General features: G+C 43.5%; 1 protein-coding gene across 1 annotated transcript; it reads left to right on the plus strand.

The window, feature by feature from the left end:
• Window positions 1-9,488: 9,488 nt before the first annotated feature.
• On the plus strand, window positions 9,489-17,088 carry LOC100282872 (holocarboxylase synthetase). Its single transcript, NM_001155778.2, has 3 exons — window positions 9,489-9,925; window positions 16,027-16,107; window positions 16,456-17,088. The coding sequence occupies exons 1-3, from the start codon at window positions 9,764-9,766 to the stop codon at window positions 16,798-16,800; spliced, it is 588 nt and encodes a 195-aa protein (NP_001149250.2). The 5' UTR covers window positions 9,489-9,763; the 3' UTR covers window positions 16,801-17,088.
• The last annotated feature ends 3,291 nt before the right edge of the window (window positions 17,089-20,379 follow it).

A 20,379-nucleotide genomic window follows, 5' to 3' on the forward strand; every position in this document is an offset into this window, starting at 1 on the left:
CTCAATGGACCAATCAAGGAAGAGGTCTATGTTGAGCAACCTCCCGGCTTTGAAGATAGTGAGTACCCTAACCATGTCTATAAACTCTCTAAGGCGCTTTATGGGCTTAAGCAAGCCCCATGAGCATGGTATGAATGCCTAAGAGATTTTCTTATCGCTAATGGCTTCAAAGTCGGAAAAGCCGATCCTACTCTCTTTACTAAAACACTTGCAAATGATTTGTTTGTATGCCAAATTTATGTTGATGATATCATATTTGGGTCTACTAACGAATCTACATGTGAAGAGTTTAGTAGGATCATGACTCAAAAATTTAAGATGTCAATGATGGGGGAGTTGAAGTATTTTCTAGGCTTCCAAGTAAAGCAACTCCAAGAGGGCACCTTCATTAGCCAAACGAAGTATATTCAAGATATTCTCACCAAGTTTGGGATGAAGGATGCCAAGCCCATCAAAACACCCATCGGAACCAATGGGCATTTCGACCTCGACACGGGAGGAAAATCCTTAGATCAAAAGGTATACCGGTCGATGATAGGTTCCTTACTCTATTTATGTGCTTCACGACCAGATATTATGCTTTCCGTATGCATGTGTGCAAGATTCCAAGCCGATCCTAAGGAAGTTCACCTTAGGGCCGTGAAACAAATCTTGAGATATTTAGTTTATACTCCTAAGTTTGGCCTTTGGTACCCCAGGGGATCCACATTTGATTTACTTGGTTATTCCGAGGCTGATTGGGCAGGGTGTAAAATTAATAGAAAGAGCACATCAGGGACTTGCCAGTTCTTGGGAAGATCTCTGGTGTCTTGGGCTTCAAAGAAGCAAAATTCTATAGCTCTTTCTATCGCCGAAGCCGAATATATTGCCGCAGGCCATTGTTGTGCGCAATTGCTTTGGATGAGGCAAACCCTTAGGGAGTATGGTTACAAATTAACCAAAGTTCCTCTTCTATGTGATAATGAGAGTGCAATCCGCATGGCGGATAATCCCGTTGAGCATAGCCGCACTAAACACATAGTCATTCAGTATCATTTTTTAAGGGATCACCAACAAAAGGAGGACATCGAGATTGCATATGTTAACACCAAAGAACAATTAGCCGATATCTTTACCAAGCCATTAGATGAGCAAACATTTACCAAACTTAGGCATGAGCTAAATATTCTTGATTCTCGGAATTTTGATTGATATAGCTCAAATATATACCTTTGATCATATCTCTTTCTTTGCTATGACTAATGTGAATTTCAAGTGTATTTCATGCTAAGTCATAGATTGAAAGGGGAAAGGAGTCTTCGGCGAAGACAAAGGCTTCCACTCCACTCCATCAAATTATTCATCCTTCGCCGTCGCTCCACACCACTCTCCAACTTTGGTATAATCTTCACTCATATGTTATTTACCATAGGGGGAGAAAGTAAAAAGGGCTTATATTTCACTCAAAGTATCCGTTTTTGGCGATTCATGCCAAAGGGGGAGAAAGTATTAGCCCAAAGCAAAAGGACCGCACCACCACCAATTTCAAAAAATTAGTCTTTCAACTTGTATTTAAAGAAGCGTTTTTCAAATTGGTATCTTATTTGTGATATAATTTCAAATTGTTATACCCTCTTCAAAATTCATATCTAAAACCCTCTTGAAAACTAAGAGGAGAATTTTATTAAGGGGGGGGGTTTGTTTAGTCAAAGGAAAAGCATTTGAAACAGGGGGGGATTTCAAATCTTGAAAATGCTTCTCAAAATCCTATTCATTTACCTTTGACTACTTTGCAAAAGACTTTGAAAAGAATTTCCAAAACATTTGTAAAACAAAACATGTGGTGCAAGCGTGGTCCAAAAATTTTAAATTAGAAGAAAGTCATCCATGCATATCTAGTAGAAATGATTATTGGTTTCATTCCAAGCAACCTTTGCACTTACATTATGCAAACTAGTTCAATTCTGCACTCTTATATTTGCTTTGGTTTGTGTTGGCATCAATCGCCAAAAAGGGGGAGATTGAAAGGGAAATAGGCTTACACCTTTTCCTAATTGATTTTGGTGGTTGAATTGCCCAACACAAATAATTGAACTAACTAGTTTGCTCTTGTCTATAAGTTTTACAGGTGCCAAAGGTTCACAATAAACCAATAAAAAGACCAAGAAAGGGTTCAAACAAAGAGAGCAAAAGACAACCGAAGTGTGCCCTGGTCTGGCGCACCGGACTGTCCGGTGCACCACCGGACAGTGTCTGGTGCACCAGGGAACCAAACTCCGAACTGCTCACCTTCGGGAATTCTGGGAGCTGCTCCGCTATAATTCACCGGACTGTCCGGTGTAACACCGGACTGTCCGGTGTGCCAGCGGAGTAACGGCTACTACAACGCCAATGGTCGTCTGCAACGGCATTAAATGCGCTACAGTGCGCGCAGAAGTCAGAGCACGCGCCAGAAGGCGCACCAGACAGTCTACAGGACCTGTCCGGTGCACCACCGGACTGTCCGGTGGCCCAGAAGACAGAAGCTCCAACGGTTGAACCCTAATGGTCGGGTGACGTGGCTGGCGCACCGGACTGTCCGGTGCGCCGTGCGACAGAAGCCCTCACCAACGGTTCTTTTGGTGGTTGGGGCTATAAATACCCCCAACCACCACACTTCATTGCATCCAAGTTTTCAGCCTTCAAACACCTTACAAGAGCTATAGCATTCAATACAAGACACAATCAAAGAGATCAAATCCTCTCCCAAGTCCAAAGATCATTCCAATCAAATAGTGGCTCGTGAGAGACTTGTGTTCATTTGAGCTCTTGCGCTTGGATTGCTTTTCTTCTTCATTCTTTCTTGTGTTCAACTCAATTGTAACCAAGACAAGAGACACCAATTGTGTGGTGGTCCTTGTGGGGACTTAATGTCCCGTTTGATTGAGAAGAGAAGCTCACTCGGTCTAAGTGACCGTTTGAGAGAGGGAAAGGGTTGAAAGAGACCCGGTCTTTGTGACCACCTCAACGGGGAGTAGGTTTGCAAAAACCGAACCTCGGTAAAACAAATCACCATGTCATCCACCTTATTTGCTTGTGATTTGTTTTCGCCCTCTCTTTCAAACTCGTTTATATTTCTAACGCTAACCCCAGCTTGTAGTTGTGCTTAAAGTTTGTAAATTTCAGATTCGCCCTATTCACCCCCCTCTATGCGACTTTCACTAAGTATTCCTGAACCAAACCCCTAGTACCGATATGCTCAGACACAACTCTAAATTCGCCCACAGCACCTGGGCATGATGACCCCGGCGTCATGCGGCACTGGGGCCTAGTTAACCCGAAGGTTTGGTCCAGTGGGCTCTGAACTAGCTTCTCCTTTTTCTCATCAACCTTAACATAAAACCACTCAGTTTTCCAACTGGTTGGCCATTTGGTGCGGTAGCTAACCACCAGAGTCTTTATATCTTTGCGGTAAGCAAAGTTGTAACAACCGAAGTTCTCGTGTAGCCCATCTTCCCAAGCCTTCGTCTGATAGTGAAGCTCGTGCACCCGGCAGAAAGCTTCGGCAAGCGGTTCCACTCCTTGGCTTCGGAGAGCCCAGATAAAGACGCTGAGCCTAACGATAGCGTTAGGAGTCAGCTGATGAAGATAAATTTTGAAATTTTCCAAAACATCCGCAATCATTCCATGCAGAGGAAACCTCAATCCTGCTTTAAAGAAACTTCTGAAAACTACCACCTCATCATTTTCTGGTTTTGGAGTGATTTCTTCTCCGCCAAAACGAATCAGCTTCTTCTCGGCTTCCCCGAAGTAGCCTAGCTTTGTCATCATGGGCATATCGGCCTCGGAGATAGTAGACTTTCCAAATTCTAGGTGGCTAGGTTTAGATGGCATGACAGAATAATCTATCTCTTCTTCATCAGCCTCACCTTCTTCAATGTCAGCCTGCTCGGCTTCGGCAGCAGGTGCTCCTTCGTCAGAAGCACCCTCTGACACAACCAGGCCTGATTGTCTCATTACTTTGGAGATTGGGGCAGTCTCGGCAGCTTTGGCCTCCTCCCCGTCGCGTGTGACTCTAGCAGTTGAACGCACTCTGGCCATTTGATGCTGAATTTCTTGCGGTTTTGATGAAGTTGATTTTTTGATTTTGCCGAAGCTCCCTCTTATGACGAAGCTAAAAAACAAGACGATGCTCTAATTGAGAATACGAAGAATAAGCTTCGGCTATGGTCAAATTTTTCAGCAGCACAACAGTACGATAGTAATGAATGTTGTGGTAACTTCACACCTACCCGTCTGTTTATATAGTGCTGCAGGTGGGAAGGTGAATCATCAAGCTACCTGCATTCGCCGAACAGTCGCTCACGTTCACTGAACGGTGGACCGTAGGGCGCGAGAAGGAGAATCACCAGGTCGTGTGTACCCGTCCTATGGTGGGACCACCTCGCACTCGGAATATTTAAATCGTTTCTCGACAACGAGAGCTCAGGGAAGGTGTTTTTCGGACCTTCGGCATTCTGAAGCCTAATTTTTTTTTTCATGGGTCGAGCTCGTTACGAAAAACGATCTGACACCATGAAGGGGCTACTGTTGGGGGTCTGCTTCGTCGCCGAAGGTCCTGTGAGAAGAAACACCTTCGGAAGGCCAGAACAGGAACAATGCCGAAGCTACCAATCAGAGAGCTTCGTAGCGTACTTCCAGATGCACCGACTTAAAGATGAAATGACCAATCGGCCCATGATAACCTGTGTTATGATTGTAATCATTTGTAGAGGGCATGTATGTAAATTCACAAAGGCTACGCCCTGTGCCTATAAATAGGTGAACAGTACCCCCGCACTGTTCACGCTTTTGCATCTTACTTTTACCTCTGCCTTCTATCAAGCTCAAGGTACACATGTAATTTGATATTGCTCTCATGTACTCATGATTATTTAATAATAGATATTTACATTATGATGTCATATAATTGTTTATGTTGTTTTCCTATGTTCATAAGCTTCATCCTCTGTTTATACATGTCATACTTATGAAGGTATGTCCTTCATAACCTTCGTCCGAAGATCGTTATAACCTAAGGGAAATAATGCTTCGAAGGACGAATAACGTTAACCTTTAACCTATTCTTTGTGTTGCCTTGTTCTTAATTCATAGCATTTGAGAACAAGTCCCCAACAGTATGTATGTCTACATTCATTATCATTTATTCGAATGTGAATGAAAAAAAGACGCTAGAAAGGACTATATTTTGAAATGGATGGAGTAATGGCCTTGGCCGTCTCGATCTGATTATTCATAGAAGTATTATTAGGCACATATTTATCAATAATCAAATAAAATTACCAATGCACACTAAACGTGTGTTAAAAGGGAACATTGGTCATTGGGTCAAACAGACCATTAGGCATATTTAGCCATCATTAGGATCAGGTCATGAATGCCCATCAAATAGATATAAATGGCAACCAATTTGTCGAGATAATGTGTGTTTGCCAACTCCAATTTACAGAAATGCTTACAATAGTAGCATGTGAAAGTTGACTTCTCAATTCTCGTATGTGACAAATGCAACCACCGGTTAGCTTTGTATGAATTCGCAATGGAATTTACAATGTCTATATCATAGGTTAGATCACTGATAAGAAATGCCTAGTACAATTCCATGACAAAAAAATCCACTCTTGATCCATTATTAGGGGTGTTTGGAAACGTATTTTTTGGAGTTTTGAGGTAAAACTATGGTATTGAAGAATACCATAGTATTTTTTTGCCAAAAGGTGTTTGGCTGCATTGTAAAAACTCCGTTTTGAATTCCATGGTTTTGTAGATACCAAACTCCACTTTAACCCGAAGTTTTGTCTATGACTAGCCTTGCATATGTATACTAAATACCATAGTTTGAAGTACTTTGTCTCCAAACACATATTGTTAAGAGTAATGTAAAAAATACTACAGTTGTGTTATGACATTTTAAAATCGTAGTATTCCAAAACCATGATTTTAAAATACTTTACTTTCAAACATGCTCTTAGTGCTATCAACCAAGGGATCTTACTGAACCATTCTTTAAGAGAACAGAGCCTAATTGCAATGCAGTGAGATGTAGACTTATCTTCATAGTATTCTTCATTAAAAATGAAATACAGGTATCTCTTGGTAAATGAATTGATGTTCAAAAGGTTTGGCACTAATTTCAGCATAAAAATAAATCTTCTGAAATTTGTAACCATATCTGAAGACGAGTGAAAGAAAATTTTCACAAGCAACAAGATATAAATATGAATGGTAAAATAGGGATAAGATTTTAACATTTATAAACTCATGTATTATAGGAATAGAGATACAGGGAGTTGTCCTTAACATATAACCTATGACAATGATTAATTAAAAGAAATCAAATAGATATATGGTTGTTGAAAGTAAAAAATAGGAAGATCGTAAAAATGCTTCATAGAAGCATTTCGTATATTTGTGGTAAGTCATCAAAATATCAAAGCTACCAGTGCACTTGTAGATTAGTTAAGAGCTGCAATGTTCTTTGGTATAACTTAGGAATTAAATGAAGTGTGATGATCATGCTGGTACTCGGTGATAGCTGAAAAATATGAAGTATTCATTTAAGGTCAAAAGAAAAAAACCATAAGGAACATTTGCTCCACGCTACTGAAAAGGTATCAATTCTTTCAGATGCAAAAGCTACATCACACAATAACTACACAACAGTAGGGTAAGTGTTGGGTGTCTTCTTTCCCGCCGAAGGTCCTCAAGGCGAAAACACCTTAGGCAAAATACTACAAAGGTATACGCGACATGAAGATACAATCCCGAAGATGATGTGGACAGAAGCCGAAGCTATGACTGAAGGAGCTTCGGCTTAGCATTATGATGAAAGCGAAGGACGACACCGACTTAAGGAGGAAAAGACTATCTAGTCCTTAATAGTTCATATTATGATTACAATTAGTTATCAGGGACACGAATGTAATTTTGTCCGGGTTGCGTCTCATGCCTATAAATAGATGAATAGTACCCCCGTACTGTTCACGCTGGATTGTAATCACTCTTGCGTCACTCTTGCATCTTCACCTTCTGGCAAGCCGAAGGTATCAATGTAATATAAATATTGTCGATGTTTATTCATGTTTATAAAATGAGAATATAAATAACTTATTGATTTATAATCGTTATTTATATTCTTTTGTATCTCATGTACCCTTATTTATATTTGTTCACTGAGATATTGAAGGTATGTCCTTCATGACCTTCGTCTGGAGACCATTATATCCAAAAGAAGATAATGCTTCGAAGGACGAAGGTCTTTAATTATTGACAATCGTGTTGTCTTGTTCTTAATGTGTAGCATTTGAGAACAAGGACCAACAGTAAGATTCACTCATATACAACTTCACAAGTTTATGCAATAACATAGTTGGTCGTTTCGTTTTCAGACTGCTTCAAACAACTCCAGATACAAGTTAAACAGGTTGCTGGAATTCAATATCTAGTGGCAGTGGCATTAACCAAATAGTATGCAAGTAGTGTTGCATACACATATGTTGGTGTATTCAGATTTTAGAGTGCAATGTTATGCACTTGCTTCATATGCATATTGGAATTGTTCTAAAGGTTCTACATAATTATGTATTATCAAAAATTATAATATGAGTGTTTTTTAAGTGCCACCATATACATAATGTCATTTATTGAATTGTCTAGAGAGGGGAACAAAGGATGGATCAAAGCCTAGGCTAGCCCAAGCCGTGTCAGCCTGAATTGAGCCAAACAAAGCCTAAGGTACCAATACCATCATATTTGTAGTGTAGTTTAACCAACTTGTTTAATTGGATAGATATCGCTATCTCGATGCAAGTGACCAAAAACGTCTCTCCAAATGGAGGACAAATAGCTTAGTCTCAATAGAATACTGTAGAATCACAAATATGATGAACCAAGCAGCAACCAACATGCATAGAGCACGAGAGGGCCATAAGTTGAGGCGTGACGCCCAGTGGCACTGCCACAGCAGGCCCACGCCTTGCACCGACTTGCCATTCACCTCCAACCATGCCATGTCAGTGCCACTACCACCCAAATCGGAGAGCGCTGCAGAGCTACCGTGAGTCTCAGATCGGGTCTCGATGTGGACCAAATAGGTGACACGACACACACAAAATCACGCACACACTATTTGCCACGAATATTGCATTAGCTACTATAACTCAATCATCACATTAGGTATATTGCATTAGCTAATATGATACACCTTCACGATTAATGTTAATAAAGATTTCTAGCAATATATAATGACTCACTAAAATCACTATTTAGCTAAAACCTCTAGCAATGAAATGATGAATAACTCTCATGTACATATATACAAATAAAAATAAAGTCCTAGGAAAATAGACATTGTAATAAGACAAGCATAAATTAAACAACACTTTGATATGTATACAACTTACGGTAATCTTATAATATTGATTGTAATTCGATTGTTAGTGATTTCAATTGGCTATACCCCTAATATATATAGGGGAGGTCTGGTCCCATTCCTAAATAACTTCCAATAACAACCGCAGATTTAGAGGGATAAACTGCTACAGAAAAGAAATTAGTTACGTCTGATCCAATCTATAGACGGACCGTCCACGTCTATGGACAGACCGTGTGGTATTGCTCAACACCCTCTATTTAGAATGACGTGACACCGGCGCTGCCACGCAGGCAGGGTCCGATGGTCCCAGATGTCAGTATCTCACATCCACGTCGTCAATCGATAAAGCACCACGTGCGCCGTACGTTCTCGTCCCGTTCCTCCCACCGCCATGCGGGCCCCAAGCGTCCGCCTCAGCATCCGCGCGCCCACCAGCCACACCACGCATGACGCATCGACACTAGAGATGGCAATGGGTAAATACTCACCGGGTATTACTACCCCATACCCATACCCACGACACAAAAATAACCTCATCGGGTCACCCATATACACTAGCGGGAATAGATTTATCCCCATACCCATACTCATATGGATATGAGTCACTCATCGGGTCACCCGTACCCACAAAAGCTAAACATCTATCAAAATATTATATGATACAAATGTCAAGTATATCTATCTAAATACCATTACAAAATTTTTAGCATCATTTAACCATCCATTCAACACACCAAAGATAATTGGATAAAGTAATAACACTAGGATAGTACTACATAGCACATTACATATTCCATTACATTGTCATTAAATTGTCGTTAAGCCTTCTATGACATTATGGCCTAAAAGGTTATTAAATAGTAAAAAAATTTAGATGACTAAAGTCAAAGTTCATGCTTGGGCTAAGTTTATATTGGGTATTTTATACCCACGGGTTAACGGGTATGTGTGAAGGCGGAACGTTTTAAATACCTGTTTATCAATTGGGTGAAGATTTTTGTTCAATAATAAACTTACGAGTAGAATATTTAGCCCATATACATATCTTAATGAAGTAAATACCCATCGGATATGGATCGTGGGTTCTGATCGACACAACGAGACGAGACGAGACAATATGAGCGATGATATAGGATATTAGGAGAAAAAAACCAACCACGGGGTCGGGGAGGAGAGGAAAGGAGACGGGAAACAAAAACACAGCGCAGGCAGAGAGAGACGTAAAGCCGCCGCTTCGTGCGCGTCGACGTCACCTCGCCGCCGGGGGGCCAGGGCTGTCTCACCGCGGTGTCCCGTAGGGCTCCCTTCCCTCGCCGGACTGGGCGGGCGCCGGACGGATCGGGAGGCGACGACCTGAGGGGACTGGCTGGGATGACCGGGAAGAAGCGCAAGGCGGAGGCGGCGCGCCTGGAGGAGACGGACCAGGCGCTCTACGGGGCCTTCCGGGGCGCCGCAAACTCGCTCTCGCAGCTCTACACTCTCGCCATGGGTGCGCAGAAAGCCTCCTTTAACGCCGGCGAACGCCACGCCATGGTACGTCCACGGCCCTTCTCTCTCCTTTCCTCCTCCCCTCTGGCGCGGATTGGGGTGCCGGTTGGGTTACGTCCCCGGCGGTAGCGAAGAGATTTGCGTCCTGGCACCGGCCGATTCGGGCCCCACCGATTTTGGGCGCTTTGGCAGTCTGCGTGCTGCGAATTCCTGTGTTTTAGGCTCGATTGGTTGGGAATTCCGGTGCTGACTCCTTCCCTAGTTGGAGATTGGATCTCAGTTCGATACTGATTTCGGTTGGTTGCTTTGCGATGCCAAAGGATATGATTGCAGTATCAAGTATATTTGACGACGCAAGTTCTGGCTGAATTTCGTGGATGGATGGATAGGCTGCGCATGATTAGTTTCAATCCACGTACATTGCCAACATTTCCTTAGATTGAATTCGATGCCTAGCTCGTCCCGTTGAGTGTTGACCTCTATTCTCGATATTATTCTATTAAATGACACATCTTCAACATAATTTATTGATAAAACCAAGGTTTTAAAGTCGATGACTAGTTGAGGACTAGTCGAGAAGTCGGTGCAGAGGTGATAGTCGATCTGAACGACTCAACTTTCTCTACCAGTCGCTTGACTCGTCGACTAGTCACGACTAGTCGCAGCAGTTGAGTCAGGCGACTTATTTGGGCCCAGGTATAAAAATGTGAGCCCACCTAGCCATCTCAACCCTAGTAGGTACGATGCTAATGGAAAAGTTTTCTACCTTATTTATCTATGGATATGGAATGATTCATGACTTGATGAGGACCAAGACAAATGATAGAGATCTTGTGAGGCATGCAAATACTCTGTTTGCAATATCCTTCCTTACATTGGCTAATATGTGGAAACAAAGACAAGGGATGAAAGCTCTCATTGTTAGTAATGAATGGTGTGAGAACAATTTGAAGAACACTGAAGTAGGAAATGCACGTGTTGTTTGTCACTCTGTTGCATTTTAGCAAGCGGTAGAAGATTGCATGAGAGTTTCATAACCTATTCTAATATTCTTGAGGATATTTAATGGTGACGAGAGACCAGCAATGGCTGAAATGTGGCTACCATGGACCATACAAAAAGAGCATAAAAAAAGCTTTGGAGCACAAAAAACGAATAATGGATGAAGTAATTTCTATTCTTGATAAGAGGCGGGACAGTCAGATGGATATCAATCTATATAGAGCAACTTTGTTTTTGAATTCAAACAAGTTCTTTGAAACCAGAGAGAACAATAGAAGACTTGCTACAAGAATATATTCAATATTTAATGATATACTGTAGAAGATGGAGATGGATGAAAATATACTAAACAAGGTGTTTTTTAGTGTTCCAACATATTTTTAGTCTTAGCATATATAAAAAGTTATAAAAATATAATCACCGACTTATGTTCGACTAGTCACGACTAGTCTACTAGTCAGTAGTTGCACGACTCGACTCGAAAACATTGGATAAAACAACTTTTTTATTGGCATTTAGAGTCATTCTGCTTGGAATTTTACCAGCTCGCTCCTCTAATTATTGACCGTCTCCAGCAGTTCACCCATATGGTCACCCAAAACACTGTTCTGCACTGTTTTGCGTTGTAGACTGCACTGTTCTCGCAGAGTGAGGTTTGAATATGGGGATGAGGATGGATAAGCTGCTGGACATAGCTAGCTGCTTCCGTGTTACTTTAGCTCTTCCATTCTGCGCGGAAGCGGCTGTGGGCGTCTCATTTTTTGTGCTTTGCAACTTGCAAGGGTCAGACGATGCTTGGTTAGGTACTTAGGTGCGGCAAAATCACAAATATTCGTGTTATTGGGAAAGCAGGCTGGAGGGGCTAGAGACTTTACTTTTGGGGCAGGTTACTAGTTTACTACGGCAGTAGTACCAACTACCAATGATGCATCCTTTTCAACTTTACATTTGCTTGTGCACTGCTATATGGAAATCTAACCATTCAGGGTACTGCTGTATATTTCACTCTAAGTACACATTTCTTGGCACGACAACTTGCAGTATCTTTTATTGTGGTTTTGGTCGGAGATTTTAGTACTTCATTTCTATGATAGGTATTGTTTTATGGTCCACATTGTTTTATTGTTTGGTAACCAGACACAACAAGTTAGCTTCGGTAGTGCAATATGATAGCTAAACGTGTATGCATTATTAGACTGATTCTCCTCGTATCTCATCAAATGAATAGTGTGGTACTGTGGTACACCCTTGTACAACCGGAAACTAGTGCGCACATTGGAACGAACAATAGTGGCATCTATTGACAACTCAGTATGCATTTCCTCATGTTGTTCTTCGAACCACATGTTTGTGCACAACCCTCCATAGGGCATTACAGGGGTGGAGCCTCCTGGAGCCAAAACTGGGCTCCAGCCCCTGATTGTCAGCTGCCCTTATCTCACCAAGTGTCATCACCTGGTGACCATTAAAAATTGCAGATGCCTCAAGCCCTCGTCCAACATCCTACAAGACTGCACTCTGCATGCTCCTAGTCCTAGTCCTTTTGGTTGAGATACACATGTAGTGGATAGTAGCAATAGACTTAGATCACTTGGCTGTCATATATAAGCTTGAGACCTGGGTTTGTATGCTTATTTCTACTAATTTCAAATGATTTGCAGGCTAGTGCCTTTTGCTTGACGTACCGCACATGACATTTGGGCCATTGGCTGTCACCATCTGTTATCACCGGCACCACCATGTTTGCCCTATATTGCGCCCTCTAGGCACCAGGATAGGCGCCAAAGGATTGTACATTGATTTTGTGCTCTTGCACCTTTGAGCCCCCCTCCCAATACACACACCTCAAATTTTATCTCATGCTGCACCAATGGGCATGTGCAGTGCACAATTGCTTAAATAGATGCTTAAAGGTGAAAGGGCCTCTAGCCGAGTTGGTTAGGTGGTTTGAGTAGTACTCCTCAGGTCCTGTGTTCGACTCCTCGTGGTAGCGAATTTCAGGTTGTACTTAAAAAAATTCCCTCGTCCGCCTCACGCCAAAGCATAGGTCTAAGGCCTGGTCCCGGTCATGGTGATTTCTCACATGGGCTACAATGCTGTTGTGTATGGGTGGCAGGGGCGGACCCACAGGGGGGTCTAGGTGGGCCACGGCACACCCTAAGCCAAGCCCACCGGATACCCGCCTGTTCCGTTCATCTGTGTCGTTCCATGCGCGATGCTGCGATCCTTCGTCTTCCTCCATTCCAGGAACCGAGAGAGCAACGCCCAGGCTTCGAGACGACGCATACGCATCCTGCCAATTTCGCCGTCAACGAGCACGAGTAGGAGACTGGGACACCGCGCGCACGCCCCTGGCCCTAGTGTCGCCGCTGCCGAGACGACGGACGCGTTGACGAGAGGTCGAGAGCCCGAGACGAGATGCGCCTTGCCGCCTTGGCCTTGGCCCGCCGGTCGCCGCTAAGACGCGCTGACGTCGTGACTCGCGAGTCGGGACGTCGTTCCTAGGCGGCCCCGCCCTGGCCAGCCGCTGAGACGTGCGACACCATTCCCAGCCGGGGAGCCTCTGAGACGCGCGATGCGCACGGTGCCTCGCCCAGCAGTCAGAGCGCCTTGGCCTCTGCTCATCTCTCCCGTCCAGCACAACACTCTATAATCCCGTCCCGCCCAGCAGTCAGAGCGACATCGACCTTCCAGGTGAGCAGGTGAGCACTCCGTAACTCATGCAGTCATGCCTCCTATGCTAATGCATCATTGTCGTCTCTGCGCGGTTAGATGCGTGAAGATGAAGCGTGATGAGCCAACCGGTGCTGCAATTGTAGCAAAAGTGGTGTGAAGTTAATTAGTGACTGGTTGTGAAATTCCGAAGATTGGATAAAAATGCATTTGCTAAAGTTAAAAATTACCCGCAAGTCTGTAGCACACGTTCCTCAGTTGGCAGTTAGAATTTAAAGGGAGAATTGGTGTTATGAAGTTGAAGCTAGTGCTGCAAAATCATTTCTTATGTGGATGTAAATATGTACGTGAAAAATTTGTTGCGGCACACCCTATATAAAAATACTAGATCCGCCACTGATGGGTGGGGCAGGGTTTCAGGAGTTTTCTCGACCTGCGTGAGAATGTCTTGTTTTTAATATAATGCCCGAGGGCTATCTTACCCCCGTAGGTCGAGTTTTTTAGATACTTAAAGAGATAACATATGCTATATCATCTATCATGTTCACAAGAGTCTTACTCTACAATGAGAATGTATATTATAGACACACACGTGTGCATGCGTGCGTCTACACATATAAATATCTATACTCGTTTTAAACGTGAAAACCGTTGTGCGTGTTCTGTCTGTTCGGTGGTGCTCTGGGAATAGCCATATGGCAAAAGCAAAAAGCAAAATATGGTAGCGCAGGGAGTCGAACCAAGCCAACAGGATTGAAATGATCGGCTCCTACTACCATGTTACACATCAGTTCATGCTATATTGAGAAGAGATTGTAAGTATATATATACTAATAATTTGAAAAATAAAGAAATGTAAGATCAGGTCTTATTTTTTACCTATATGATATACAGAAACCGTAGCAATGTACGGACAACTAACTAGTGTGTGTGTGTGTGTGTGTATATATATATATATATATATATATATATATATATATATATATATATATATATATATATATATATATATATATATATATATATATATATATATATATATATATATATATATATGCTTAATTGGTTTGAAAGCATCAGCCAAGCTTATTAAAACGATAAAACGTTGGAATGCTCATGGGTGAAATTTTGACTTTTAAACGTTTAAACTTTGTTTAAACGTAGTTTTAAACAACATAGGAAAAATACCAATATATCATAATTTCAGACAATAATATGAAGTTAAATACCAAAACAGAGAGGTTAGTGGCTTACCAAAACTTTACCCATGAGCTGGATTGAACCCCAAAAGTAACTAATAGACCAGGCCCAAAAATAGCTAATGGTCTATAATGCATAAAACACTGTGTTTTACAGTTTAGAACGCCAAAACGCTAAAACGTGATTTCAACCTGTAATTAGAGTTTTGACGTTTAAACGTAGTTTAAACATTGTTTAAACGTAGTTTTAATAACACTGCTCAGCAGCCTATTATGTGCTCATCTGCCCCTTGCAAGAAACAGATGGGCTAGCTATCGTTGGAATGCTACTTGGCCCATTGCCTGGTTGAGCGTCATACATCTGTGAGCACTCAGGCTGAGTTCCAACAAAACAGATGCAAACATTCTACTATGTGCCTGCCACATAGTAGCATTATACATGGCCTTAGAGAGTTCTAGGTTTTTAGCTAGTTCATTGCAAATGCATTGAAGCACAATCTTGAGGTACATGCTCAGATTGTCTACAAGTTGTGATTAGAATTAAATAGTTAGAAAAATAGCGCAGTTATTTCTGAGTGAATACTTAAGTTCACTCTTCCACAACAGATGATGATGGCACCCTCTGGTATCATGATTTTAGCTTTTTCACAAAACTATGTGTTAATGTGAAATTTGGAATCTGGAGCATGCTCTTGCCTGAAATTTCCAGTCCCAACTGCATTTCCCCAAATTTGATGACCATACTGATCATTGTTCATTGTTATTATTTATCCATCTTCTGTTCATGTGTTTTAAGAGTTTTTAGTTAACAGGTCATGCCGTTTGAAAACCAGGTTTATATAACAGGGTTTCTGATACTGCTCTGATCTTCCAATTTGGGGATGATGTATGACATTTCAGTTTTTGTTTTTGACATAATATCCAAGGGGCCATTTTCCATGTTCTGGAAGAATTAATGTCAAACTCAGTACTAACTATTAAGTTGTCACTACCCCACATACTCACATTTGTTGCCACTAGTGTTTGTAAGGTGCAAATAAGGGTTTTTTTTGTCTCAATTATGGACCCTTTTTTTCATGAAAATGCACTTATTGTATGCAGACAACGCTTATCCATACTACTAGCATCACTATTGTCATCTCTTATTTCTTTCCATCTGTTGTTGGTCTGATAGGCATCTGGTATCCCCACCCCCAACCCCCACCGGCACCACACACACACACACACATCCGTTACTACTAACTAAAATTATATTTTATTTGGTTGATTCAGGAAAAACTTTATGAATGGATCCTGAGGCAGCACGAAAATGGTTTGAGGCTAACAGTTGCTGATGTAGCTTCCCGTATCCAGGTAAGTTTGCAATCGTTCCCTTATATGTTTCTATCCAAATTTAATATGGAAACTCGGGTAAAAATCTGGGATATATTGCCACTTCATTGTTTAGTTCTAAATTACATGCTAAGTGGTACTGACTTGTTGCCTTAATGAACAATGATTTATGACAAATGAGATAAGATGAACCTGCCGTTCTTGCAGACTTAACTTAGATCCTGTTCCTATCATCTGATTATCTTGTTTGCCATGCCATTTTACATCTCCAGCTGTAGTATGTTCGCATACAGTTTCACCATTGTCCGTCCTTTTGCACATATTCAGGCAACGAATGATTACACACTTATGTATCCTCTGTGTGTGTAGCTTGAGATTCAGTATGGAGGTGACAATGCATCAGCCTCTCCAAGGCCACAATACCCTAGCCAAAGCACTGCACCTACAGTGCACATCCCCAACACAAGCAACCAGCAACCATCGCCAAGCTTATTTGCTCCAGGAAACCCTGGTCTGACACAATCCAAGAATTCCATGGTCTTTTCAAACGCATTATCCAGCCCCATCCGGCGGAGCCTGCAGCCTTACCACCTAGAACAGGACGGAGACACAGGGTACTTTGTGAACGGCGCAAGCCGCGACATGAACCCCACGGCTTCGAACGATTCATCCATGGACATGCACTCGGACAGCCCAGTTCATGACTCCTACTGAGCAGCTCCCTTCACGGAACCGGAAGAACAGCATTTCCAGTCGAAGAAGTGCCAGGCCTAGTAGGAATATTCAATTTAACACCTTCCGTAGCCTCTTACACTAAGCGTGTGATGCCTTGTGGCGTTGTTGCTACTACTTACCACCTGTTGCTTTGCCAGAATACTGAAATTTGCATGTACTATACTGTACCATTTGATTTATCTGTGCATATTACTAGTGTTGGTACGTGACGAGTGCAGGAAACAAACCATTGGAAAGAATTTACAACGTGAACAGTTTGTGATGGCCTGGGTGATCTTGATCTATCCGCTTCTGCTGCTGGCCTGCTGTCATTAATGTGACAATGAAGCCAGCAGTCTGCATAAATTATACATATAGCCGCAGCCGCTGATGTGGACTTTCCTTTGTATAGGGGCACCAACGAGGACTAGTAAGAACCTTGCGTGATTTTTGATATATCGGTAAAATACTGGTGCACTATGAGAGTTTGCATCTCTATCCCTTTTTAAGCTTTTCGCATTTATATTATTTTTCGAAGTTTAGCATTATTAGCTTAGTTCATATGTAGTTTGTAGGTTTGGAAGTTAGGTTGTAAAACTACAATTGTGGTACAGATAGCAACACTTAGCTTATTTAATTATCTGTATATGTTTTATTTAAAAAGGTTTATTATTGGTCTAGTTTAGAGCGCGAGAAATAAAAGTTCTAATTCAACCTTCCCTTAGACGTCCATGTTTCTTTCATACTGTATCGGCCACCCTTTGATGGATTCATGACATATTCTTTCTCATAAATGTAGGACCATGGCATATCTAACAAGAGAATTTTTAGTTATCTTTAGTCCTTAGGAACAAATATAGATGATGATCATTGATGAATGTATGATGGTTGAAATAAAAGTGTTAGCTCATTTGAATGTGTGGATGATTAAGACTCATGAATTTATTGTTCACGCATTCTCTTTGTCAACCACTAGTATTCTAAGGTGTTCATGCAATAAGTGAGTGAAAGGAAATGAGTTTAACCATTTTCTCTAATTGATTTTGGTGCTTGATGGCGATCACAATCTTATGGACTAACTAGTTATGTGTCCGTACGTGTGACAACATACGAATTATTTGATGAAATATTAGTACATAATGATTACATGAAAACATGCTTCATGAATTAGTATTTGATAAAATCTCACCTATTTATGTGTTGGTTCTCGTCAACAAAAACAGGAGTTGGGAAGGCCATGATGGATCAGAATGCTCCCTTTTCTACCTTGATAACTGTTGGAACTTGCTCTCCAAAGCAAGATGATCCAACGGAGGAGTAAAAGTAATGCAGACAAGGTTTTTTCTCAGGAAGGCAATTGCTCCGTTAATCTAGCCTCTCAAGGGCACTGTGCGGGGGTATTTATAGGTGCCTGAGTGCCCATCATCTTGAGTTAAGGACGCATGTGCCCTCAGGCGCCTAGGTTATCCCCGGAATATTCCCATAAAGCAGAGTTACATACTGTAATTATAGAGAAGCCTTTACAAATTAGGCCCGTAATGCGCAGCGGTCACACATGACCTGTTACAATGGGCCGGATCACACGTGGGCCTCCGTGTTGGACGAGGCCGCGGGATGGGACGACCTAGTCGTAGGCCTTTGTCCTGCGAAGATGGGACGAAGGGTGGAGTCTGCCAGTCGTCTTGTCTCAGTTGGTGCAACGAGACTGGCGAATGCATCGAGCGAAGGGTGGCGTGTTTGCCTTCGCCCCAACATTTGCCCTCCGAGGGACCAGTTCGACTAAGTCATCTGGTGCCGAAGGCGTCGCTAGATGGTGGAGACGCTGCCCTCGCTCGAAGTGGTTCCGCGGGGGTTTTTGACATGACCGTTGATTGACGTCGCACTGTTGGATTGCGGGTTTCCTGGAGCGTCGCGCCCTGTGTATAAAAGGGGGTGGGGGGCGGAGCAGATTGAAATTTACCTTTCTGCGCGCCGCGAAAACCCTAACCTCCCTTACAAACTGCTCGCTTGCTCGTCTGCCCTCCTTGCTCTTGTTCGTCGGAGATCTGGCCTGCGTGAAGCAGACCACGCGCCGCCGTCGACCTCCTCGTCTGCTGCGACCACGCCGACGGCCGAGGCGTCGTCCGAAGATACCTCGGGCACTGTGGCGGCGGCGGAGTTACGACCGGGTGATACGGTGGAATTTGGTGTTTCGCGGATGTCGTCGGTCCGCGTGCAAGATATGCAACAGTTGGGGTATTTTGGCGGCGGGGTTGGGCGTGTCCCGAGGGCAGAGGAGGTTCCCGAGCCCGAGGGCGAATTGGTTGTTTTTGAGGCATTTTTCATCGCCGGCCTTCGTCTGCCTGCGCATCGTTTTGTGTCGGAGGTTCTGCAGAAGTTCGAAGTCCAGGTTCATTAGCTGAAACCGAACGCCGTGGTGGCGTTGGCGAAGTATGTCTAGGCAACGACGTCGTATGGCGGTCAGCCTTCGGTGGAAGTCTTCGCCAAGCAATACTGTCTGCACTGGCAGAAGAGAAAAATTGGATATAAGATTGCGCAATTCGGATCGTGCACTTTCACGCCGAAGTCCGGGAAGACTTCGATGGAAGTTGTGGAGCTGGTCCCCTGTGCCCGAAATAAGTGGGGCAACTGGTGGGACTACTGGTTCTATGTTTCAGAGGCTGAAGTCGAAGACCACCCAGGGCTCCCCACTGCCATTATGTGCTCTCATTATTATGTGGCGTACCCGCCATTTGAAGTGGCGGAGGATGATGAGAATGAAAGGGCCCTTCAGATCGCTGCCCGTACGAGTAGTGGGCGTGATCTAGTTGAGGAATTCATATGGTATGGGGTGTGGCCCTTGGCGCATGGATGGGCGCTGGGCGAAGTATGCCCTCGCGAGATGCCCTCCCTGGGTGGGCGGAAAGTGCGAAGTCCGCTTTTTGCTTTGGATGTGCGAGGGCGGGATCCTGCCGCGGTTGTGCATGAGGCGGAGGATGGGGCGGTGCGAATTGTTGGGCGCTACGTGCCGAAGACGGAGGCCCAGCGGAGCTGGGATATACGTGGATCCAATGACCGCCTGAATAGGGCCTTCGAGTTGAATCGTTTGCCGTATGGCGGTTATCCCGGGGAAGACGTTGTCGACCGCCGTGGGAAAAAACCAGCGGCTATGACTGAAGACGACCCCGCGCCGGAGGCCGCCCCAGCCACTAAGAAAAGGAAGCTAGGTACTGCGATGGGAGAACTGGGGGTCTCCGATAGTTTTGCTATGGAGTTGATGGGGACATGCGCGGCCCCCGGGGGAAGGATGTCTTCGCCCGAGCTCCGGGAGTCTTCGGCGCGGATGCTGGAGGTTACCGGGGGTCGATGGCCCAAGAACGTTCCTATCCCCCGCGCGGCTGGCGAAGACTTCTTTACGTCTCGCATGGCTCGTGACTTGAGAGTGTTTCCTTACGGGCGGAATATTGCTGCTGTTGTGTCGGTAGTGATGACCAAGGACCGTCAAGATGCTGCGCAGAAGCGCCGGATGGTCGTCAGGATGGTCGATCTCGTGCGCGAGGTGAAGAGGGCGCGAGGAAGCGCGAAGGCTGCAGCCTCCGG

Source organism: Zea mays, chromosome 7 (assembly GCF_902167145.1).
Source record: "Zea mays cultivar B73 chromosome 7, Zm-B73-REFERENCE-NAM-5.0, whole genome shotgun sequence".
NCBI lineage: Eukaryota > Viridiplantae > Streptophyta > Magnoliopsida > Poales > Poaceae > Zea > Zea mays.